Source organism: Rhodotorula toruloides (assembly GCF_000320785.1).
Source record: "Rhodotorula toruloides NP11 unplaced genomic scaffold Scaffold26, whole genome shotgun sequence".
Taxonomy (NCBI): Eukaryota; Fungi; Basidiomycota; class Microbotryomycetes; order Sporidiobolales; family Sporidiobolaceae; genus Rhodotorula; species Rhodotorula toruloides.
Genome location: NW_015622986.1, coordinates 1,270 through 23,703, shown reverse-complemented (window position 1 = coordinate 23,703; position 22,434 = coordinate 1,270). Strand labels below are relative to the sequence as shown.

The 22,434-nt window shown below is 62.3% G+C and overlaps 7 protein-coding genes across 7 annotated transcripts; 3 read left to right on the top strand and 4 right to left on the bottom strand.

Annotated features, from left to right (window-relative positions):
* Positions 1-111: 111 nt before the first annotated feature.
* On the bottom strand, positions 112-1,895 carry RHTO_04139 (cyclin-dependent protein kinase; the record flags this gene model as incomplete). The annotated part of the gene is made up of 8 exons (XM_016417807.1): positions 112-301; positions 374-547; positions 623-683; positions 750-978; positions 1,036-1,269; positions 1,329-1,433; positions 1,485-1,749; positions 1,804-1,895. The coding sequence occupies 8 exons, from the start codon at positions 1,893-1,895 to the stop codon at positions 112-114; spliced, it is 1,350 nt and encodes a 449-aa protein (XP_016270723.1).
* A 364-nt stretch (positions 1,896-2,259) lies between these two features.
* Positions 2,260-7,002, bottom strand: RHTO_04138 (BTB domain and ankyrin repeat containing protein; the record flags this gene model as incomplete). The annotated part of the gene is made up of 5 exons (XM_016417806.1): positions 2,260-3,871; positions 3,927-4,011; positions 4,075-6,101; positions 6,163-6,554; positions 6,616-7,002. 5 exons carry the CDS (start codon positions 7,000-7,002, stop codon positions 2,260-2,262), a joined length of 4,503 nt encoding a protein of 1,500 aa, XP_016270722.1.
* Positions 7,003-7,738: 736 nt separating this feature from the next.
* Positions 7,739-8,736, bottom strand: RHTO_04137 (ubiquitin-conjugating enzyme E2 G2; the record flags this gene model as incomplete). The annotated part of the gene is made up of 8 exons (XM_016417805.1): positions 7,739-7,819; positions 7,888-7,925; positions 7,999-8,139; positions 8,210-8,243; positions 8,310-8,386; positions 8,446-8,499; positions 8,578-8,626; positions 8,695-8,736. 8 exons carry the CDS (start codon positions 8,734-8,736, stop codon positions 7,739-7,741), a joined length of 516 nt encoding a protein of 171 aa, XP_016270721.1.
* A 127-nt stretch (positions 8,737-8,863) lies between these two features.
* RHTO_04136 (DNA repair/transcription protein) lies at positions 8,864-13,053 on the top strand (the record flags this gene model as incomplete). The annotated part of the gene is made up of 17 exons (XM_016417804.1): positions 8,864-8,957; positions 9,013-9,102; positions 9,169-9,231; positions 9,293-9,425; positions 9,491-9,725; positions 9,779-9,879; positions 9,939-10,026; positions 10,085-10,183; positions 10,237-10,522; positions 10,576-11,497; positions 11,554-11,668; positions 11,729-11,933; positions 11,995-12,104; positions 12,164-12,334; positions 12,396-12,551; positions 12,611-12,811; positions 12,871-13,053. 17 exons carry the CDS (start codon positions 8,864-8,866, stop codon positions 13,051-13,053), a joined length of 3,252 nt encoding a protein of 1,083 aa, XP_016270720.1.
* A 536-nt stretch (positions 13,054-13,589) lies between these two features.
* Positions 13,590-16,051, top strand: RHTO_04135 (arylacetamide deacetylase-like 2; the record flags this gene model as incomplete). The annotated part of the gene is made up of 7 exons (XM_016417803.1): positions 13,590-13,716; positions 13,778-14,102; positions 14,158-14,258; positions 14,317-14,895; positions 14,956-15,011; positions 15,067-15,132; positions 15,185-16,051. 7 exons carry the CDS (start codon positions 13,590-13,592, stop codon positions 16,049-16,051), a joined length of 2,121 nt encoding a protein of 706 aa, XP_016270719.1.
* A 267-nt stretch (positions 16,052-16,318) lies between these two features.
* Positions 16,319-18,192, top strand: RHTO_04134 (trimethyllysine dioxygenase; the record flags this gene model as incomplete). The annotated part of the gene is made up of 8 exons (XM_016417802.1): positions 16,319-16,560; positions 16,639-16,723; positions 16,783-16,843; positions 16,899-17,016; positions 17,079-17,181; positions 17,237-17,434; positions 17,493-17,907; positions 17,969-18,192. The coding sequence occupies 8 exons, from the start codon at positions 16,319-16,321 to the stop codon at positions 18,190-18,192; spliced, it is 1,446 nt and encodes a 481-aa protein (XP_016270718.1).
* A 463-nt stretch (positions 18,193-18,655) lies between these two features.
* Positions 18,656-21,770, bottom strand: RHTO_04133 (putative glycosyltransferase family 49 protein; the record flags this gene model as incomplete). Its single annotated transcript, XM_016417801.1, has 6 exons — positions 18,656-18,688; positions 18,746-18,874; positions 18,934-20,077; positions 20,135-20,258; positions 20,319-21,687; positions 21,753-21,770. The coding sequence occupies 6 exons, from the start codon at positions 21,768-21,770 to the stop codon at positions 18,656-18,658; spliced, it is 2,817 nt and encodes a 938-aa protein (XP_016270717.1).
* Between the last annotated feature and the right edge of the window lie 664 nt (positions 21,771-22,434).

The following is a 22,434-nucleotide window of genomic DNA, read 5'->3' as shown; positions in this document are numbered from 1 at the left end:
TGGAGGCGACTTGCGAGTGCGAAAGTAGACAGCAGTAGACCAAACGGGTAGACGCAGAATGCAATGCGGTAGATCTACAAGCAACAGAACAAGCCCAGCAAGTCTCCACGCCTAGTCCCGTCCTCGCTTCCTCCCCCCGCCAGCGCCTGATCCGCTCATGTTGCCCGCCAGTCCCAGGTTCCCGCCACTAGCGGTGTAGGCGTACTTGTTGAGCGTGTTGTGCTGCATCTTCGGGTCTGAGTCGTCGTGGGCGACGCGGCGGAGCGGGTAGGAGACGGCCGGAGGGAGATGCGTGAACGCGCTGCAGGAGCCGAGGCGTCAGCACGAATAGTGAAGTGTTTGAGACGATTGCATCGCGACCGTGAGGACGTACTTAGCGTGGGGTTGCGGATCTTGACCCCACCAAGCGTGGCAGAGCGCTGCTCGCGCCGTGATTCGCCTCGTCGGATCATAGGCGAGCAACTGCCGCATGAAGTCGTACGCAAGCGATGGCGGAGCGCCACGAGGAAGACGGCCGTTAAACCATTGCGAAAGGCAGTCTTGGTAGCTGCGAGGAGGGGAGAGGGAGTGTGAGCTGACGGACATGGGGGCTTCGTAGGCGGAAGTGTCAAAAGTAACGCACCGATCGAGGCGCGAGAGTTGTGGGTACTCGGGTAGTTGAACGACGCTCGGCCAGTCTTTCGCTGTTGGCCAAGCGCAGGAAGTGGGTAAGTTGCAACCGCTTCATCAGGGAGAGGCGTGTAACGTACGGTTGATGGATCCCAGCACCTCGATGACTCGCGTAAGCTGATCTCGCTGGAAGGGAACGCCGCCCTTCTTCGCGCCCAGCTCAATCTTCGCCTCCTCACCCTTGAACATCGGTCGCAAGCCGAGGAGCTCGCCGTAGATGCAGCCCATCGACCACATGTCGATCGCCGGCGTGTAGTGCCGCGCTCCGAGTAGCAGTTCCGGCGAGCGGTACCAGACTGTGACGACAATCTGAAAGTGCGAAGTGTCAGCGGGTGAAGCCGAGCCAGACCAATTCCGGCTGCGGACCTTGTCGCTCGTATACAAGCTCTGCAGCGGCTCCTGGTACAACCTAGCGAGGCCGAGATCGCCAATCTTGACCTGTCCTTTCTCCGTCACGAGGATGTTGGCGGGCTTGAGGTCGCGGTGGATGATCCAGTTATCGTGCAGGTAGCTGACACCGTTGAAGAGCTGCCACAAGAGCGACTTGAGCACGCCGAGCGGCAGCTGTGTCCGAGTCGACGAGTGGTGGTGGATGATTTGCTGTAGGCGACGAGGATGAGAACCGTCTCAGGCGGAAGAACTTGCCCAGCGTCGCTCACGAGAAAGTCGTGTTCCGCGTACTCGAAGACGAGGTAGATGCTCTTCTCCTCGAGCATGACCTCGCGCAGAGCCGTGACGTTCTCGTGCGAGATTTCGCGGTTGATCTGCGAGAAATCGGGTCAGTAGAGGCAGGGGGCAAGGGCCGACAAACGCACCATGATCTCCCTGCACGCACTCTGCGATATTCCCGTGTACGTGACCACCTCTCCCTCCTTGTCAGGCTTGAACTTCTTGATCGCAACGAGTTCGCCCTCGTCGTCGCCCTCATCCCGACTCAGTTTCAGCCTTTTGCCTGGCGTTGCGGCCGACGGCGTCCCCAGCAAGCCCGCGGGAGAGGCATCAGAGGTGTGCTGGCGCACGCGAGCCTTGTACACGCGTCCGTACGTGCCGGACGAGAGGAAGCCAAGGATAGAGTAGCGGCTGCGGTAGGCGTCAGCGTCGCGGGCCCTGCGACAAATAGCAGAGCGGACGCACCTCAACACTGTCGGCCTCTGGAAGTCCCGCTTGCTCTTGTACAGGTCGTGCGGAGTCTGAATGTAGGCCGGGAAGGGGCTCTGTGGGGGCATGGCGAGGTCGAGAGAATGGCCGAGTTAGTGGGGAAGCAGGGCAGCCAGTGCCCGTTTCAACAGTTCTGCAGCAGGTCCAGCGCAAGCAGCACGCCGTACGAAGCCGCTGACGAGGTGGGAGGAAAGAGAGCTTGCGAAAGGAGACGAGGCGGAGGTCCTCAGACGGCACAAGTGAAGAACCTAAAGCACGAGCAAGCCCTCTATGGCGAGCGGAACTGACTGGAAAGGCGACGAGGCAGGGCGGCGAGGCAAAGCGAGAGGCGAAATCGCGGAATCTATTCCTTCGATAACAACAACAGCCCGAAACGATGTCGATAAGACCGCACAAGCATGCGTACGAGTAAGAGAAACCTTTGGCGACAGCCTACGCCGCGACACCAGCCGTCGACGCGGGAGGCGGAGCGGACGAGGGCGTATTCGGCGCATTCCCTGCTCCTTTCCCTCGTCCTCTGCCACCACCTCGACCTCCCCGTCCTCCACAGCTGGCACCACCGCGCTTCGGCGTGATTGCGCCCGACGGCGATTCCGAGGGACCAGCCTCCGTCTGACTAGGCGGGACAGACTTCTTCGCTCCTCCCCCTCGGCTCTTCCCACCACGTCCCCCGCCGCTGCCGCCCCGCTTCCCACTCTTGCCCGGCTGGGCCACAGCTGGCTGCCCGCCAGTCTCCTGCTGCACCTTCCGACTCTCCTCCTCGAACCACGCCAAGAACTCCTTCTCCTCCTTGAGCGCCTGTTCTCGCCGCCGCGCTTCTGCCTGCTCCTCCGCCATAACGTCCGCAAAACTACGAGGAGCCCGGTGATGCTCGACGGCCGCAAGTTGCGCAATCTGCTCGGACTGGATGGCGGCGAACGAGGCGGCGGGAGAAGGCGGTGCGAAGGGGTCGAATGCGGCGGACGAGCTCGAGGCGACAGGCGGCGCAGGCGGAGCGATGCGATCAAAGTTCTGCCAAGGCGTGTCGGAACCGCCGAAGTGCGACTTGGGCGTGCGAGAGCCGGGAGTGCCTTTGGTCGGCGTCATTCGCGAGGGGGTGTAGACGGGTCCGGTTGCAGACCCGGGAGGAGGAGGGGAGCGAAGCGAGGGAGAAGATGCGGGAGGCGTGTTGCGGAGTAGGGGAGGCGGGCTGCGTAGGGAAGGCGTCGAGGGTGTTCGGCTGACCGTCGGCGCCGCCGCCTGCTGCTCGGACTGGATACTGGCGAGTGACGAGGCACGCGGAGCGGACACTGGTCGCCACGACGACGCAGACGCCGAGAGACCGCCAAGGGCGGGTATCGCAGCGTTCGACGGCGGAACAATCGGCTGCTTCGCGAAGCTGGGCCGCCGCTGTTCCGACGCCGCCGACTGATCCGCCATGATGCTTCGCAGGTCGAGCCGATCCTTGTCGTTCTTCTCCGGTGGCGCCTGCCAGGGCTGGAGGCGAGAGGGCGGAGGCGAGCCGAGAGGCATAAAGCTTGCCTGCGAGGGCGAACCTGCTGGCACGAGCGAAGAGCGACGACGCCCAATCGCTGCTTGTATGGGAGGCGACGTGACGGGCAGGGCACGAGATGGTGTTGACGCGCCCGATTCGAGCATGAAGTCCTCGTCGAGGGTGAACGGCTCATCGACTTCGCGAACGGCCGGTAACGATGGACTAGGGTTCGGGGACATGCTGGGTCGCAGGCGGGGAGACTTGGAGGATGAGGCGATGGGGGCAAGTTGTGGAGACGAAGTAGGCGAGAGCAGGGAGGGCGAAGGTCGAGGCGAATTTGGAACGACTGCTGGTCGGTAACGCTTTGCAGCGCCGGTCGGACGAGCGACGTCGGTCTCGGCGTAGTACTCTGGGTGCTTTGCGATAACCTCCTGCAGAAGGAGTCCTGAGCGGGAGATGGGCATCTTTGCGCCTTGTCGCTCGCGGATAAATGCGGCGAGAGCGACGAGAAGATCGGTCGGCAGGTCATCGAGCAAGCTGGTCTCGAGAGCCGTCTCCATCGACGACGAGCTGCGAGACGGGGAAGTGAGCACTTGCTGCAGGGTGGCTTTCAGTGGTGACGCACAGGAAGTACATGCAGGCGCGCGCCAAATCGTGCGCCTCGTAGAACGCGGCGTCGCACAGGATCGAGCAGACGTTCTGCAGCGTGACTGTGTGCGAGATCGTGAAGGTGAGTGCTAGACGTGCGAAAGAAGATGAACTCGTGAACGTACCGAAACTGCGCAAGACTGCGGAGCAGACCTGCTTGAGCTTGTCGAGGAGGAGCTCGTTCGCCGCCGCCAGGACCTGCACCGTGAAGTCGATGTACTCGTCGGCCGTCTCGCGCTCAATTGTCTGGAAGAGGCTCATGCCGGCGTCTCGGTAGATGTGGTCGAGGACGAGGCTCATGACCGTCCAGTCAATGTGCGCAAAGTCGAAGCTGACGATGCCCCGTTCCCGTCGCGAGTCGGACCAGTCGGCATCGTCGAAGAACGTCGTAAAGAAAGGGCAACGGGCGCGGAGGACAACAGAGTGACACTTGACTTCGCGGTCTGCGAGGCGGAGCACGACGTCCGGCTTCAGCGAGTCTGGCAGTCGTCCTTTCGAAGTTGACGATGCGGAGAAGACGTCGCCAAGCGAGGCAGCGAGAACCGGCGGTGGCACAGTCTTGACTTGCCGCTCGAGAACCTGCGCGAGTGCGGAGAGCTCGAGCGCCAGCGCGAGTTCCCGGAACTCGGTTCTGACGACGCCAACCTGCAACATCCCCTTTTGCTCGTCTGGAAGCGATGCGCGAAGTGGCATGCCGATGCGAGTGTCCCATACGGCGGGGAAGTCGTCCGAGTAGAGGTAGTGAATGAGGAGGAAGGCGGTGAGGGGCGAGCAGGACAGGTCGAACTGCCGACTCGTGGCGAAGTGCTGGGCGAGGACTGGCGAGCGAGCCGAGAGCACTGACTTGTGCACAGGGATGGTGAGCGCGCCGACATTGACGACGGCATCGGTACCACACGACGGGACCTCCCAGGTCAAGTCCCAGCAACGAATGATCTCCATCAACCGTCGTGCGACTTCGATGTCGCGTTCGATGACGGCGTCCGTATCGTCCTCGTCGTCCGAGTCCTCGCCCGCTGTCCGTCTCGGCCTCGACTGCCCTGCCATAGCCTCGAGCGCGGCTGGTCCACCATTTCGCGCCCAGTGAGGGAGGACGCGCAGCAAGTCCCTCGCGAGAGTCGGTCCCTCGATCTCGATGAACCGGAGCGGCACGTCGGCGCGGATGGCAGCGAAGCCGGCCGTCGAGTTAGCCGCGACCTTGATGACACGCTGGAGGTACGGGATGCGCGAGAACTTCCAGCCGCCTCCCTTTCCCCCGTCGCCACCCTTCGACAACGACGACGAGCCCTCGAACTTGCGCGAGCGGACGAAGACGTGGCCGGATACGGTGCAGATGATCAGGCTGCCGTCTAGTCCGACATCGAGATCTGTCGCCGACGTGAAGCTCCGGCGGACGTTCCAAAGCCTCTGCGTCTTGGGCGTCAGGCGCGAGCCGTAGCCAGGCGAAGAGGTGCCGTCGCCGCCCGATGAACCTGCCGACGTTGAGCCGGAGTCGAGCGAGAAGGTAAAGACGTCGCCGAGCGAGCTGAGTGCGGCGAAAGTATTGCCGCGCGAGGCGATCTTGCGGATAGACGGTTTCGCGCCGAGACTAGGTGGGCGGTAGACGAGCATCTTCGAGGGGAAGGGCGTGAGAGGGAAGGAGACCTTGACGTATGCCTCGTGACAGAGGACGACAACATCGCGCGACTCAAGGAGGCATGCCGTGGCATTCTCGGTCGCGGTGAGCTGGATGACGGGCTGCTGGATGAGGGTGACCTTGCGCGGCAGAATCTGAACCGAGTTGCCGGCTATGGGATAGCCCAGCTGGCCGCGCGCCGTTCCCCAGGTGTACAGCGAATCTGCCGTGAAGACTGCTGTGTGGGTACGAGACGCTGCTGCGCCGAGGACGACCTCCTTCTTGAGCGCACCGACAACTCGGCGAGGCGTAGACTGGATCGGGTCGTCCTGGTGATTCGACTTGGCGAAAGGCGACGGAGTCGGGGCATCGAGAGGGTAGCCAAGCTGAGAGAAGCGGTTCAAGCCGAAGGTGTAGACATCACCAGCAGTCGTCACGACGACCGTGTGATCTGGCGAGAGTACGACCGAGGAGACGGGGTGAGGGAAGTCGCGGAGCGGGGCGAAGGTGAATTGGGTCTGGGTCGTCGGGCCAAGGCTGCGGGTCGCACGCACGGCATAAGCACAGCGCGCCGACACTGGAGGAACTGGGAACGCACCGTCCGCCAGTTCCGTACCCGCACAGCCTCACGTTATTCCGCTTCTCGTCCGTCACGATCGCGGTATGGAGCCTCGCCATGCTGATATCCTTGACCCTCAGCGGCTCGAACGCCGACAGTCCTCGTCCACCTTCTTCCCGCCTGAGCTGAACCCGTTCCGGGATCGTCCGCTCGCTGTCGCTGGCGAAACCGAGGACGAAGTTGCGGTTCGAGCCCCAGGAGAACAGCTCCATGCGTCCTGGGTTGGCAGGGTTCGTGGAAAGCGGGTCGGGCGAAGGGTTCGTGCCGTCGACGGTCGAGTTGTAGACGTCGAAGGGGGAGAGGCCCTCGTAGTCTTTCAGGCGCGTGTCGACGTCGTCGCGGGCGAGAAGCAAGCGTGCTGCGGCGATGTTCTGGAAGTCAAGAGCGTCAGCGTATGGGCCAGGGGTAGAGAGAAGCGAGATGTGAACGTACCCCGGCGTACAGAGCCCGATGAAGCGCGCTCCAGCCGCTCTCGGTGTCCTGCGCGTTGACGGCCAAGCCCGAGACGCCGAGGAGCAGCTCAACCCAGTCAAGCGCCCATGGCTCCGACTCTGTCACTGCGAGGTGGAGGACAGTCCGTCCGAGGTAATCTCGGCGGTTCAGCTCCGACGCTATCGCTGCCTTGTCCGCATTCCCGCCTCCGCCGCCCCAACCGCCCATGTTCGGGGACTTGGAGAGAACTCCTCCACCGCCAGACGCTCCATTCCCACCGCTTCCTCCTGCACCGCCTGCCGACGCAGACCGGATAAAGGTCCGCGCCTTGGCGATCGCCCTCGAGGCGTAAAGGGCATGAATGTCCGTGGTCGACGCCAAACTCATGTACTGGTGCTGCAGAGAGCGGTCTCGAGCGCACTCGAAACGCTGTCGTCGATGTTCCTCCTGCGACTTGGCGGAGAGGAAGCGCGACGAAGTTCAAGGGCGTCAAGAACGGGAGGTTCGCGCGTCGGCGGTATTCAGCGGACGTGCGTAGCGAGTGCCGGAGACTGGATAGTCGGATCAGATGGGGAGGAGGGTTGTTGACGTCGAAACGTGCGGGAGGAGGATCTAGGATTGGCGGCCGGTTCGAGCGCTCGAGAGACGGCTGACAAACAAGAAGCTGGCTTCGACGGCGAAACTACTCGCAGGCAACCCTTGTCAGCTCGCTGTTGGGAGAGACTGAGGCGGAGGCGATGAGGCGGTGGTGCGGGGCGAGGAACGGCGACTAGGCGACAGAACAAGTGGCGGCTTCGTCGATGGCGTAAGAGAATGCAGACAGACCTATTGAGTTCGTGTCCAAGCGAGCAAAGCGCGAGCGAGGAGAGCAGCAAGTGGCGGCGGAGCGAAAGAGGCGAAGCATCGACTTGCAACGTTGACATCTCGAGAGAGGCGCCAGGATTGGTCGATCCTGGCTGACAGACACTATTCGAGCACAGAAAACCGCCTGCGATCCAGCAGAACCGCCGCGAACACGGATCTCGAAGTGTCTGCGGATAAATCGGCGAACGAAATGCGTATTGTGTACAATCCTGCACAGATGCTCTCCTCCCGTCATAGCCAAGCGGCCCTTGACCGTCCCTCAGATGTCTGCGTCGAGCTGCTGGCGGACGAAGGCGCGAATCGACTCGTCGTACTCTTCCCGGTGGTCGCGGTACATTTTCTGCGCGGGGGTACAGTGCTCAGCTTAGTCGAGCCGGTTTGCATGAAGAGGTAACATGTTGGACGCACGCAGGCGTCGATGTTGGCGCCCGACTCGAGGTTTGGCTCTGCACGGCGCAGAAGAACCGGGTCAGCGTGCGCTCTTGAGGGAAACAGCGCGACTTTGGTCATCTGACGCACCTGCCAGCATGCTGATGACACTCAGCAAGATCTTCTCGACGCTCTGCACGGGACTCCACCGCTCGCTCGCCGACTCGTACGCGTTCGGGTCGTCGCCAGGCGCATGCAGGATTGAGATGCAGACTTCGCCGGAGGCGTAGACTGCGAGACGATGCCGAAGAGTGTAAGTATCTCGTGAGCGGCGAAGACGGGTCCAGAAGAGAGGACGGACTGTTGGGGTGGAAAAGGGGAGGGTCGAACCGCATCTGGAGGCGAGAGATCCGTCACATCAGTCTGGCCACCTTCGCAGGACTGGAGAACCGGATGCTCACCTTGGGAGGGCTCAAAGGATAGTCCCGAGGGAACTTGAGCTCCGCATGGAAGACTCCTCCCTCGAACGGCGTGTCCTCTGCGGAAGGTTGCGGTCAGCGAAAGCGCACGACGCCGGTTCCGGCTCGTCCGACGCACCAGGACCAGAGATAAGGCAGGACCACGTGAAGAAGTCGTCCTCGCTGACGGGTCCTGCGAGACGAGCATCCGGGATAGTCAGCGAGCGGGACGAGATCCACGCGTTTTGGATACTGGCAGACCGCAGCGCACCAGCAGTGAACATGCTGTCCTCATTCTCCTGCTCTGACAGCTGCTTGTACTGCAGGATTGCCCGAGAGGGTCAGTACGCGACCCGGATGTTGAAAGAGCGAGAAGGCGTGGGCGTACCTCTGTCATCAGTCGTCGGAGCGCGGTGTTGTTGCCAGCCATGATTGCGAGTCTGTAAGAGCCTGGGACAATGCAGAAAGTCTAGCAAGAGGGCGTTTGAAGCGGACGCAGTGAGCGGAGGGAGGCGAAGAGACGGTTCCGCTTGAACTCGCTGCTCGTTACGCTCAGGATGGCTGCAGAAGGGCCGCAGATGGCTCAGCTAGTACGGGCTTACCTCGCACTCGACAGCCCCGACCCGTCCACCGCTCAGCAGCTCGCGGATGGTGAGCGCATCGCTCGCCGACGACCTCGAGTTGCCTCGCTGACTCGCTTGTGCAGGACTGGGTCGTGGGGACTGGAAGATGCTGCAGATTGTCAAGGAGCTGGGCAGCGCATTGACGAGCGAAGTGGACGCGACGAGGGCCAAAGGTGCGTCTGCCGCTGTCTATCTCCGTCATGTCAACGAGGCGAGAGCTGACCTGCCCACCCTTGCAGGCGTCGAGCTGCTCTCCAGTGTTGTGGTCAAGATGGACAAGGAGCTGCTGGACCGACAGACGAGTGAGGACGCTCTCCTCGCTCGTCCCGAAGATTCGTCCAGATTGACCTTTCCTCCCCGCAGCCAAAACTCTGACGACGTTCTTCGTCGACAAGCTGTCGGAGAAGACGTCTCTCGTGCCATGCGCGACGGCACTCACCGAGTTGACGACGTGTTCGACGTTCGGAACTGGAGAAGGCATGGAGGTTGCTCGAGGGTAAGTTATGCTGTCCATTTCTTTCGCGCTGTCTCTCGCTGACTGGCCCTAACCACTCTACACAGAGCTCTGTCGTCGGTCACTCTGAAGGCTCACCCTCAGGCGATCCGGCACTCCGTCTACGTCCTCCTCGACCACCTCATGACCCATTCGCGCCCGGCTCTCAAGCGTCTTGGCAACGACTTCATCGGCGGCTACTGCGCACTCGTCGAGGGCGAGAAGGACCCGCGCAACCTCATGATCAGCTTCAGCGTGATCAAGGTCATCCTCCTCGAGTTTGACATCGTCCGGCATGTCGAGGTGCGGAACACTCTCGAGGTACAAAGGCACTCACTGATGCTATCCACTCGCAGGACCTCTTCGACGTCACGTTTTGCTACTTCCCGATCACCTTCACGCCGCCGCCTGACGACCCGTACGGCATCTCGTCGGAGGACTTGATCGTCGCGCTGAGGTGCGCCGCTCCTCTTTCGGCGTTACCTCATGACGTCGCTCACTCTCTTGCGCTTGCAGGAACTGTCTTTGCGCTACCCCTCTGTTCGGCCGCCTCGCTCTTCCGCTCTTCCTCGACAAGATGCAGGCCGCGTCGGAGAAGGCAAAGGTGCACACCGAGCAGTCCTCGGCCCGAAGCAATCGCTCACCCATCTTGTATCATGCAGCGCCAAACTCTGCAAGCGCTCATCGCCTGTTTCCCGATCTACGGCGCCGAAGTTTCGGGCGAATGGGCTGGTCGTTTCTCAGAGGCCTTGATCATCGAGGTGCGTCCTAATCTTCCCGCCCTTTCCGACGACGCCTGATCCGCCTTGTGCAGGTCTTCCATGCGTCCGATACCGACATGCAGGATCTCGCCCTTCACACTTTCCGCTCGCTCTACGCGACGCTCTATCCGGACCACCCAGCTTTGCCCGTCGTCGAAGAGACGCATGCTGCCGATGGAGGAGATGTCGAGATGTCGAGTCCGGCGGATACGGAAGAGGACAAAATCGAGGGCGTGGCGGTCAAGGCGGTACTCAACTCGCTGGACGAGCTGCAGGAGCCGGACAAGAACAACGCAAAGCCAGCCGTGCGGATATTGACAGCCTTTGTTGCCGCGTCGAGTGCGTCTCCGCGTCGTTTGCACAATCTTATCAGCTAACGCACCTTCGAACAGACCGGCTTGCCCGCTATGTCATCAAGCAAGCACTACCGCCTCTGCTCGACCTGTACAAAGACCAAAATCAGATCACGCTTCGCCCCTCCATCCTGTCGCACATCGCCACGCTTCTCTCCTCGCTGTCGGATCCCGAACCCGAAACTCCCGCCTCTGCCGCTCCGCTCTTCTCGCCTCCCACCTTGTCTCACGCATCCGGCGAATCGCCTCTCGAACCGTTCCGAGACGACCTCCTTACCATTCTCACCTTCTCCTCCCGCGCCCTCACCTGCCGAACCGCCTCCGTCTCCGGGCTCGTCGCGCTCCTCAAGATTCCGGCCTTCCTCTCTCCCGCTGAAGTCGACTTTTGCGTCTCGGCGATCAATGATGTCCTCGTTCAGCCAGACGGTGACGAGTACTACGATGCCGCTCTCGACGCCCTCGTTATTGTGGCCCGCCTCTTCCCACGAACAGTCGAATCATCCACGCTCCCTATCCTCTTCCGCGCCTTCCCCTCTTCGCCAGCGCCTGAACCGACCAGCTCAGAGAGCGAAGCGTATCGCCGAGCTCTCGAGGCTCTCGCCGCCCTTTGCCTCCACCCCGACCTTTTCGAGATTCTCACACTCCGACTCACCTCCCGCCTCGAGGAGATCCTCGCTTTTACGCCGACCTCGCCTTCCGACTTTTCCGCCGCGACGCTCTACGCGCACCACATCCTCGAGACGTTGCGGGCGGTTTTGCAGGAGAAGATCCGGCGGAATCACCTGGACGTCGGCAAGTACATCGAGCGGTTCGTGCCAGGCCTTTGCGCGTTGTTCATCTTGCCGACGCTGCGAGCGTCGGCTGACGATGCTGAAGGAAAGCGGGTGGTTGCGAAAGACCCGCGACTGCTGGTCGACGTCGGCAAGGTCGTCAACCTCGTTGTTCAGCGAGTGGACCTGGAGTGCGTCGAACCTCGTCCAAGATCTAGCTCGTACTTACGCTGGGCACACCCCGCAGACGCCAAACCAGCTTCTCGCATGCCGTCAACGAGGCGTTCCACCACGGCAAGCTGGACATGCTGCTCGGGTCGGCTGGCAAGGCAGCGGAGAGCGCCAATTTCCAGCCATTCTCCGTACGTGTCGCACTGATCTCTCGACCCCAGGCTTCTGTACTGACCATATTCCCTTCGCAGTCCTCCAGCGCTACCTCCCAGCAGAACCTCGTCTCGCTCTTCACCTCCCTCCTCCTCGCCATGCGCCCCGCCGTCTCCCTCCCCTCCTCCGAACTTCTCACGTTCCTCCGCTCCTTCCTCGCACGCAGTCTCGTCTGCCAAAACGAGATCCAGCTTGTTGCTGTTCTGCACTTGCTCTCCAATTCGGTCAACAAGCGGGCGCAGGGTAAGTCGATCTCGTCGGGACTGCGGCTTGATGGATGACTGGACTTTGCCAACTCCCGCAGATGTCGGCGAGTTCATCGACGAGGACCTGCCCCGCTTCTTCTCGGAGAGCGTCAAGGATGCGTCGAAGCCGCTCGCAATGCGACGATCTGCTCTTCGCGTCTTCACCTGGGTACGCCGTCTTCCTCATCCGTACGGTATGCATAGGCAATTGACGAGACTCGCCTGCAGGTCGCCAAAGGCCTCATCGTGCGCTCCGACCAGCGCGGCTACACGATGGTGGACCAGCTGCTCGACCTCTTCCACGACTCGGAGCTCGGACGGACAGCAGCGACGTCTTTGAGCGTCATCGCGGAGGACAAGGACCGCGTGCTGTCGAAGGAGAACTTTGCCGTCATCCGGGTGAGTTCGCTTGTGGCCCATCGCTCGGGACTTGCGGCTGACCATGACCGCCCTACGACAGCTTCTGTACAAGCAGCGCTTCTTCACCTATCTCCTGCCGAAGCTCGTCACGTCGTACAAGGCGGCGTCAAGCGAGGACCAGGTCATCTACCTCACTGCGCTGTCGTCGGTCCTGCAGCACATCCCGAAGCAGCTCACTTTGTCCGAGTTGCCAAAGGTGCGTTCGACTGTCTTCTTGGATCGGCGCAAACGAGCTCACAGTATCTCGCTGCGCAGCTTCTCCCGCTCCTCATCACAGCTCTCGACTTGCCCGACCCGCTCCTCCGCGCAAACGTCATCGATGCGCTCGCCGTACTCGTCAAGGAGGTCCCCGCAGAGATGGAGAACTCGATCAGCGGGATCGCGGGCAAGGTGCTCAAGGGCTTGACGGGTGGAGCGGGGGCAGGTCAAACCCCTGCGCAGGCGCGGTCGGCGGCAGTAAGTCGCGCCTCTCTATTTGAAGTCGCTATCGCAGGCTGACTCGCCGTGTCTCGCAGCAACTCCGCCTCTCGTCACTCTCGTTCCTCGCTGTCCTCCCGGCGCACATCCCCTACCTCGCCTTGCACTCGCAGAAGGCTGTCGTCCTCAAAGAGCTCGGCAAGGCGGTTGACGACCCGAGGAAGGACGTCAGGCGAGCGGCGGTCGAGTGTCGCAGCGCGTGGTTCTTGTACAGCGGTTGAGGCGAGAGAGCAATAGCATGCGCATGTCGTCGTCCTCTGGCCTCGCAGCCGTCCTCGGCTCCTCCCTCGCGTGCACGCGGCAGAGTCAAAAGCTTGAGCAGCAAAAGGAAGAGCTGCCTGTCTGAACTTGCCACAGCGAGGGAGGCAAAAGGAGAAACTCTTCGACCGGGAATTGAACCCGGGTCTCAGCCGTGACAAGGCTGGATACTAACCACTATACTATCGAAGAAGGCGTAACCAACTGAGCTAGTCGGCTGCTGTTGTCAGCTCGGCTAACCTATGCATGTACATCGCCCCTCGTGCCTCCCCCCGTCCGCCTCCTCGCTCACCGCTCACAGCTGTCCCCCGACTGCTTCAAACAGCTCAGTAGACACCTAGTACTCGCCTCATGACCTCCGACGACATCACCGAACCCTTCCCTTTCACATTCCTTTCACGCGCGACCCCCTCCTCGGTCCAGCGGTCCAGGCGACGATGACGAGGTCCCTCTTCCTCTCCCTCGTACGCTTCACTCGCTGTGGTCTACTGCTCACACGATGCCGTTGAAGCCATCGCAGACGCGCAGCGGAGCCGTGCACCTCCCACTCGTCCGCGGCGCACCCGTCCAGCGCCTCACGGTCTCGCTCTTCTTGCGCTTCTGGATCCTCTTCTTCATCCAAGCAGGTGAGCTGGACTGCATTTCACCGACTCACGGTGAAGCGAGCTGACACTCCGGCGGGCGCAGTCTTCCTCATCCCCTTGCAGTGCTTCCTCGAGTACTTTGTCCTCCGTCTGTTCTCTCCCGTGGTCCAGGACGTCGGTCGCCCCATCTACACCCACTACCTCATCAAGCTCGTTCAAGCCGTCTACCGCCGCTCGACCCCTGCCCAGCTCCGTGTCCTCGCCGACCGCGTCCGCTCGTATGCCCTCGTTCACTCGGCGCCCAAGTACCGCGGCTGGGTCAAAAAGGTGGAGGTGAACGGGACGAGCGGAAGGTGGCTTGCTGCACCCGAGACGGACAGGAAGAAGGACGACGTCGTCGTCTACTTCATCCACGGAGGAGGCTTCATGTGCGTGCAGGCCTTTCACTCCGGTCTCAAACCCTACTCATCGCGCTGTTCGCAGCTTTGACTCGGGCATCAACTCGCAAGACTTTTTCCTCAGCACGATCAAGGCGCTCAAAGACAAGCACGGTCTCCAGGCCTCGGGCTTTTTCCTCGACTACCGCAAGTCCGCTCGAGTTCTGCTTTTCCCTCTGCGAAACTGACGCTCGCCGTCTTGCAGGCCTTGCTCCCGAGTACAAGTACCCGTCGCAGCTCATCGAGACGCTAGCGGGCTACCACTACCTCGTCAACACGCTGGGCATTAGCGAGGACAAGATCCTGATCGCAGGCGACTCGGCAGGCGGCAACCTCGCTTCCGCCTTCCTCCTCCACCTCGCCCGTCCTTCGCCCGACATCTCGGTCCCGTCTTCGCTCGGCCCGACGCCGAAGAAGCCCGCTGGCGCCCTCCTCATCTCGCCCTACGTGAACCTCTACTCGAACACGGCCGAGTTCCACGCCAACGCGACCTACGACCTCCTCTCGACTTCGCTCATCGCCCGCGCGGCCTTCCACTACATCGGCGCCGAGTTCCCCCGCGAGTACCGTTTCCGCCACCCCTCGTCGAACCCCTTCCGCCTCCTCCTTTCGCCGCAGAAGCTCCCGAGTCACGAGGCAGAGAAACTGCCTGGCGTGTATGGCTGGTCGGATGTCAAAGGTATCGAGCTCTTCCGCAGCCCGTATGTTCAGCCGAGCGTCCAGCGCGACAAGAAGTGGTGGAAGGAGGCCATGCCTGGTGACGGCAAGACCATCGTCTCGTGGGGTGAGGCGGCGCCTGTTCCTTCATCGCGAGTCCCCGAGCTGACGATCTTTTCTTTCGCAGGCGGCCGCGAGTTGTTCTCGGAGGACGACGCCGTCTTCTTTGACCTCCTCGAAAAGGTGTGTGAGCCCGTGTTCGTTCCCTGGGCTTCGCTGATTGTCTCTCGCGCTGCAGTCTGGCATCAAGCCCGTCAAGCACTTCCACCCCGAACGCATCCACGACTTCATGCTTCACGACTGGGTGCGCACCTTGTTCTTCGACTCCCAGACTCCGCTCACGGCTTCTCCTGCAGGCTCTTCCGACGACGTGGCGCACCCGCCGCACGGGCGCCGACGCCGACGACTTCTACCTCGGCCGCAACCTCGTCGTTTCCCTTCTCAAGCGCATCTCGGACGAGGCCAAGGTGTCGCAGCGCGAGGCGGATCACAAGCCGGAGGAGGCCAAATCGACCGCGACGCAGGATGCCAAGACGACCAAGCTGAACGGAGAGGCTGCTTCGCTCCGCCAGCGCTCGAAGCAGGAGGCCAAGTCTACTCCGACACCTGGGCCCGCGCCCATCGCCGATAAGCCCTCTCCGAGAGCGCCCACCTCGTATGCTTCGATCGCCTCGCACGACGAGCACATCCCTTCGTCTGCTCCTGTCGTCGCCGAGGGCGAACACGCGAAGATCAAGACGCTTGAGGAGCAGGCTGAGGAGGAAGCGGAGGAGGCCAAGCAGCATTCGACGGACGGAGCGAGTTATGCACATGTCGCGGCCGACTCCGAACACGTCAAGGAGGACGCGCCGGTCGTTGCGGAAGGCGAGGGCGCGACCATCCACCGCAAGTCGGAGGAAGAGACCACGACCAAGACTGTGCCGCCGCCTGCTCCTTCGCCCGTTCCCGAAGTCTCGACCGACACGGCGTCGCCCTCTCAGCCCGCCGAGCCGACGAGCGAACTCCCGACCGTCTCGAAGGCTACCAAGAAGTCGAAGAAGAAAAAGGGCGGCAAATCGTCGCCTACCGGTCAGGCGAACGGCACGAACGGCGGCTCGTCTTACGCCGCGATTGCGAGCCACGACGACAACGTCCCGCAAGGAGCGCCTGTCGTTGCCGAGGGAGAGGGAGACGTCCTCAAGGCGCACCTCGAGAACGGGTCGCTCGCGGTCGAGAAGGCTTAGATCGGCCTCCCGGACGTCTTGCCGCACCTGCATCGCTTCAAACTGTAACTAGCACGCATTAGCATACGCTTTCTCGCCTTATCTGCGAGAATGATGAATCGACCTTCGCAAGTCGCTGTGGCTTCCTCGCTTCTCTTGCGCTTGTCGCTTGTCTTCCTGCTCTGTCAAAATCGTAAGTGAGCCCGTATAGCTCAAGTTCGCGGGATCAGGAGAATGCCGCTCTCTGTCAGCTCCTCCCGCTCTCCTCTCTGTCCTCGACCGCTCACCATGCTCCGCACCACCGCTGCGAGAGCAGCTCGCGCTGCTTCGAGGTCCGCTATCGCTCGAAGTATCCCTGCACCACGCTCGCCAGCCCTTCCACGCCTCCCTCGCCTTACACGGTCCTTCTCGGCAACCCCACACCACTTCGCTTCGTCCTCGACAGAACAGCAGCAGGGAGGGCCGCGGCTGGCTGGACAGGGCGAGAAAGGGCTGACGGTGGCTCTTGGGAACGGCGCGGAGACTACCTTGTACGTGTGCCGTGTCTGCGCATCCGGCTTGTCCAGCCGACTCCTTCCTTGGCTGCTGACACTGGTCGAATGGGACAGTTCCTACATCTGGCTGCGCGACCACTGCCGGGAGGAGCGCTCCTTCCATCCGCAGACCAAGCAGCGCCTGGTCGACACGTTTAAGGTGCGCTCATCCTTCGCTTCCTCTCCCTTCTTCGCCTGGCTAACCTTGAATTGCGGCAGATCCCTGCCGACTATCGTCCGTCAGCCGCACGGACAACCAATGAGGGTCTCTACATCACCTGTACGTCAACGAACGCTATTCCCACCCTTCCCTTGACTGACTTTGCCGTTCGCAGGGCCTGAAACCGCTTTCGAATCCTCATACGAGTCCTTCTTCCCCTGGTCATTCCTCGCTGAGCATGCGTACAACCCGCCTCTTTTGCGGACGAAGGATCTGCCATCTCCGCTCGAGCAGTACGTCCCGGTCGCATCATTTCTGCGTTTTTGCGCGCTCACACGGCTTTCCCTGCCCGCAGAAAGGTCCTCTGGTCGAAAGAGATTGCGAAGGATGTCCCTACAGTGACGTATGAGGAGGTGATGGAGTCGGAGAAGGGCGTGTACGAATGGCTGAAGCAGATAGTGCGTTGCTCATTCCGTCGTTTCGCGCTCTTGGCTCACACTGTTCAATTTGCAGGACGTCTACGGCTTCTCCTTCGTCTCCGGCATTCCTGGCACACCAGAAGCTACCGAAGCTCTGATCCGCCGGATCGCCTTCATTCGCGAGACGCACTACGGCGGCTTCTGGGACTTTACTGCCAATCTCGAGCACGGCGACTTGGCGTACTCGGATGTACGGCTAGAAGGCCACACTGATACAACCTACTTCACCGATGTGGGTCCACCTCCTCCAGCTTGTCGCGACTCGCCCTGTTAACCCATACCTCGAACAGCCCTGCGGTCTTCAGCTCTTCCACCTCCTCTCGCCCGACCACACCCACTCGGGCGGGCACAACCTCCTCATCGACGGTTTCCGCGCCGCCTCAATCCTCCGCACCCAGCACCCCTCGTTCTACGACCTCCTCTCAACGCTACCCATTCCCTCGCACGCATCCGGCTCCGGCTCCGCTTCCCTCCCTTCGGGCGTCCACATGCGACCACTACGCCGCTTCCCCGTCTTCAACCACGACGAGAACGGCGAGCTCGTGATTGTGCGATGGAACGGTGACGATCGAGGAGTCGTAGGCGGCGAGGCTTTCGAAGGAAAGACGATGGACGAGTGGTATGAGGCGTTGCGCACGTGGGAGGGGATCTTGCGGAGCGACGAGGCCCAACTATGGACCAAGTTCGAAGTTGGCACGGCAGTCAGTGCGTCGCTCGGGAACTGCTTTTCCTCCTTCCCTTGACGCTGACAACGCTCCTGGCGCAGTCTTCGACAACCTCCGCGTTCTGCACGGCCGCTCGAGCTACACCGGTACTCGCCGTCTCTGCGGCGCCTACGTGAACGGCGACGACTACCGCTCGCGCCTGCGCGGCCTGCAGAAGCAGTTTGGCGAGGATCCCAGGCGCAAGGCGCTGCAGGAGCTGCTGAAGAGTCGATACGGCGTGTCGTTTGTGGATAAGGAGAAGGGAGGAGCATGGGAGGACTATTAGAGCATTGGCGTGTGATTAGACGACCCTCGCAGGCATTCGCATCGCATCGCATCGTTCCTCTCCGCCGCACGTTTGGAGAAGAGGTCATCGCGCATTACAAGCCTACACAGTAGGCTCGAAAGGGTGTCTGTGCGAGAGCTAGCGAAGGTGGGCAGATCAACTGGGGAGAAGCGAGATTGAGAATGCGGTAGAAGCTAGGAAGGCACGCTGGGGTATCGTTTGGGCAGGGGTTGCGACGGAAGAACGAACGAGGGAGTTGCGTAGATCTAGAGAAGTGGGAAGGAAGGCAACGAACGACGGGTTATGCGAGGTGCGGTCGGTAAAGGCGACGGCGATGAAGGCAAGTGAAGCGAATGCAAGAAAGCCATGCGAGGGGCGCAGAAAGTGCGAAGGTTTTGCGTGAATGCTGAGAGGCGAGAGTCGGAACGAGCGGAGGAGGTAGGCGGAAAGACGGAGAGACGGACTAGCCGCTGCCCATGCCCCAGGTGCCGAGGGTCTGCAAAGACGGATATGTCAGCGCCGCACTCGTAACAGAGTGCGTTCCGCGACTCACCCTTGCGCAAGTTTCGCGCAGGTGCTGGGCCTTGTCCGAGTCCCACATGCCGACCGAGAGAAACTCGCGGCCGTAGTGCATACAGGCCTCCTGGTGGAACTTGCCGTACAGGCGCGACGAGATGGAGGTCTGCGGACGAGGGGCGTAAGCAACGAGCGATTGAATAGGGATGAAGCGAGCGAACGCACCTTGAGCTTCTCGGCGGGGTCCTCCTTCTCGCCCTCGGGCTTGCGCTCGACGACCTCGATCGTGTACGCCCACTCGTCGGGCAAGACCCACATCTCTGCGCCAGCCAAGTACATCTGGTAGGTGCACGCAGCGCGGAGGTCGTCAAAGCGCTCGGTACACCACGGCTGGCCCTTCTTGCTGACGGCGACGAGGGGAGAGTAGTGCAGGTCGTAGTCGACGACGCGGTAGGGTTCGCGGCCACCGCCGACGCTGCCGTCGATGCCGAGACCGAGTCCGCCGCCTGAAGAGGGCTTCTCCTGCAGCCGAGGGTCGGTCGACGACTTGCGCCACAGGTACCAGTTCGACGGGCCGTGATTGAGGTCCCAGCGTTTGTCGAAGAGCGCGAGGCGGGCGGTCGTGGGCGACGCGACCGACGGAACGCGCGTGTTGACGAGCTGGACGAGCGACTGCTTGCGGGTCGGCCAGTCCTCGGGCGCAAGCGGGAGCGTCTCGAACAACGTGTGGATGTACTCGTTCGCGAGCGGGTCGAGCTCGTCTGCGGTAACGCCGGTAAAGTCGTCGACTGCGGCCTCGCCTTCGCTGCCGATCCCGAGCTGAGCGCGCAGCTGCGCAAAGTCAGGAAGCTGGTTGGCCTGGCCTGTCGGGTCGCGGATGAAGCCGAAAGTTGGGACGACGATGGCGTCTCCGCGCTCGAGGAGGATTTCGCGCGCCCTAGGCGTCGTTAACTGTGCTCGCAAACCACCGCTCGGGGTGATGCGCGCGTCGCCGACGAGGAAGACGATGTCGGTCTGAGCGAAGAAGCGAGCGAGGTTGAGCTGGTAGTTGCGCGCGGTGGGGTTCTTGATCATCCGCTCGCGGGTCTTGGCGAGCGAGCGCTCCGAGAGGGTCTGAGGCGCGCCAACGATGTGGAAGTCGACGAGCTCCTTGGTGAGAGGGTCCTCGTCACGCAGCTTGGCGATGACCGAGAGGAGACGGCTGCGCGCGTCCGAGTCGAGGCGCGAGTGTGTCGCCTCAAAGATGAGCGATACCGGACCTTGCCACGAGCGAAGGAAGGCGGGCAGCGTCTGGAGCCAGGCCTCGTTCGTGTACATGCACGCCGTGACACCCGACGGATCAGGCTTCGAGGCGGCGTGGAAGGCGAAGCTGCGATACGCGACGTTAGCTCGAACTCTGCCAGCCTTGGGCGCGAGCGCGACTCACGGGACGATCTCGTCGTGCAGGTCCCAGTGGACCTTCTCGTGCATCTTGGAGAAGCGGTAGGTGTGGCTGAACGGCGAGAGCGGGTTCTCGGCCGGATCTTGCATTCGAAGCGCCGAGTCGGCGGCTGCTCGAGCGGGGAGGTCAGCACAACTCGACTCGCTGAGGGAGAGTACATGCGACGCACTGTCTGGATGCCCGATCCTGCGCACGACGCCCCAGTCCTCGACCGGTTCTGCGCTTTCCTCGGCGGGTACGATCACGCCCCCCTCGTTGCCCGACTTGACCCTCGACCAGCCCAGATCCAATCCCGCCTTTGCTCCCAGCCCATCCGCGTACTCGCGAACGAGTTGCCATCCTTCCTGGCCTGCACCCGCTCTGGCGCCCAATTTCGCGCTCAGCGAGGCGAAGCTGGATGAGGAGGGATCCGATGCGGACGAGGGCGAGACGAGCGATTGAGTGAGGGAGAGCGAGAGGTAGATGACTGAGAAGACGAGGTAGGCGAAGAGGACGAGTCGGATGAGGAGAGGCGAGCGTTGCTGCGCCGCAGTCGGGGCTTTCGCCGTCGAGCCATTCATAGGCGGCGAATGCGGATGTCGAGGGGGTGCTGCGCCGCTCAAGGGCCGCAAAAAGACAGACAAGACTGCACCGGGCAGTCCGAGCGTCTTGGCGACGAAGCCCTCATCCTCGAGCGTCCTCCGCTTCCCTCCTTCCCGCACATCCTCGTCGCTGCTGTATCCCTTCTCCGAAGCCGCGCTGCCCCAGTCATAAGGTCTCCACGTTGCGCTCCGCGGACCCGTCCCAACCTGCGGCGAGAACGCGCCGACGTCGCTCTTGGGCGTGTTGAGGACCGAGGACGTGACGGGCGCGCAAGCGGACGTGAGAGACTGTTGGCGCGAATGGATGTCCGAGCCGCTCGATCGCGTGCGCTGCATCTCGTGAGAGTGAGAGTGCGAGCTGCCCATGGCGGTGTTGTAGGACGGCGGACGCGACATGGGTATCGAGGTGGGCTGCGAAGTCGAGGCGACGGGGTTGCCGATAGTGTACGACTGATGGGCGGGCGAAGGAACGGGGGAAGAGACGGGAGAGGCAGTCAAGGCGGGCGAGCCGGTGTAGATGGTCAAGGGGGACGAGGTCGTGCCGGTTGGCGAGGTGACAGTCGCCATGGGGATCCGTCGCCCAGATGGAGTCCGCCGCAGTGTAGCCGACTCGCCGCCGCCTGCGCCGCTGCCGGACGCGCCCGCCCCGCTCGCCGCAGCACTCAAGAAGAAGTCTTCCGACTCGGTCGCCTGGGCTTCGTTCGCGGCGGCAAAGCTGTTAGCCCTCGAGCGGATAGCCGACGCGCTCGTGTCGATGCTCGTTCGTGCGCTGGCGGTCCCGTTCGCGTCGTCGAGCATGAGGCCGAGGCCGACGTCTGGCTGCGGGATGGTCGGGGACGAGGTGGAAGTCGAGGGGGAGAGCTGCGACGAGCTCGATACGCCGATGGGCAGTTGTCGCATGGTCAGTGAGAGCTTGCGAGACCGCAGACCGCGCGACGAGTCGGAGGGAGGGCCGGCCTGAATTGTCGCGGGGTGTGAGCGCTAGAAGGACAGGAGGTGATGAAAAGCGAGAGTCGACGCACGGCTGGAGGAGTGGCCATGCTCGAGCTGTGTGGGCTGCTCTGAAGCCTCCCGAGGTGGTGCACGCTGCGCAGGAGGGCGACTGCGCGCACAGGACCGATGCCGACGAGCGATGCGACGCGGGTCAGCAGAGCGTCCCTCACGGCGTCGCGGGGGAGTCCGAGTGATCTGGACGCACCTGCTACTCTATCCAACCCGTCTGCGCCTGTCTGCTGGTCTTCTGTGCGCTGTCGTCGAGGTGCGGAGGGGTGTGCGCCTGGCCTGATCGCGTGAAGCGGGGGTGAGGAGTTGCTGCGACGGCCGCGAGCGATGGTGGGTGTTTGAGTCGCTGTGTCCTGTCGTAGCAATCCCAGCAGTGGCACAACGAGTCCCAGCGAGCAGTCCAGCGGGTGAAGAAGAGCAAAGTCCCCTTGCCAAGGAAGACAGCGCGCGCGCTCAGGTCGCGCACAACACAACGGCTCCTCCCAAGTTTGGCTTGCTTTTGTGCTCTCTGCGGCGAGGGCGAGCCACGGCTTTAGTCATTGCACGGCGCACTCGAGCGAACGAGCGAGGGGGAGAGGCGGGAGGGCAGTCGTAGCGAGACGAGGGCAAGACGCGAGGAGGAGGTCCTCTCGCTGGCGATGCGCTCTCTGGCGCAAGGTGATATACTCAACAGATCCGCCTACTTCGTGCAAGCAAAAAGAA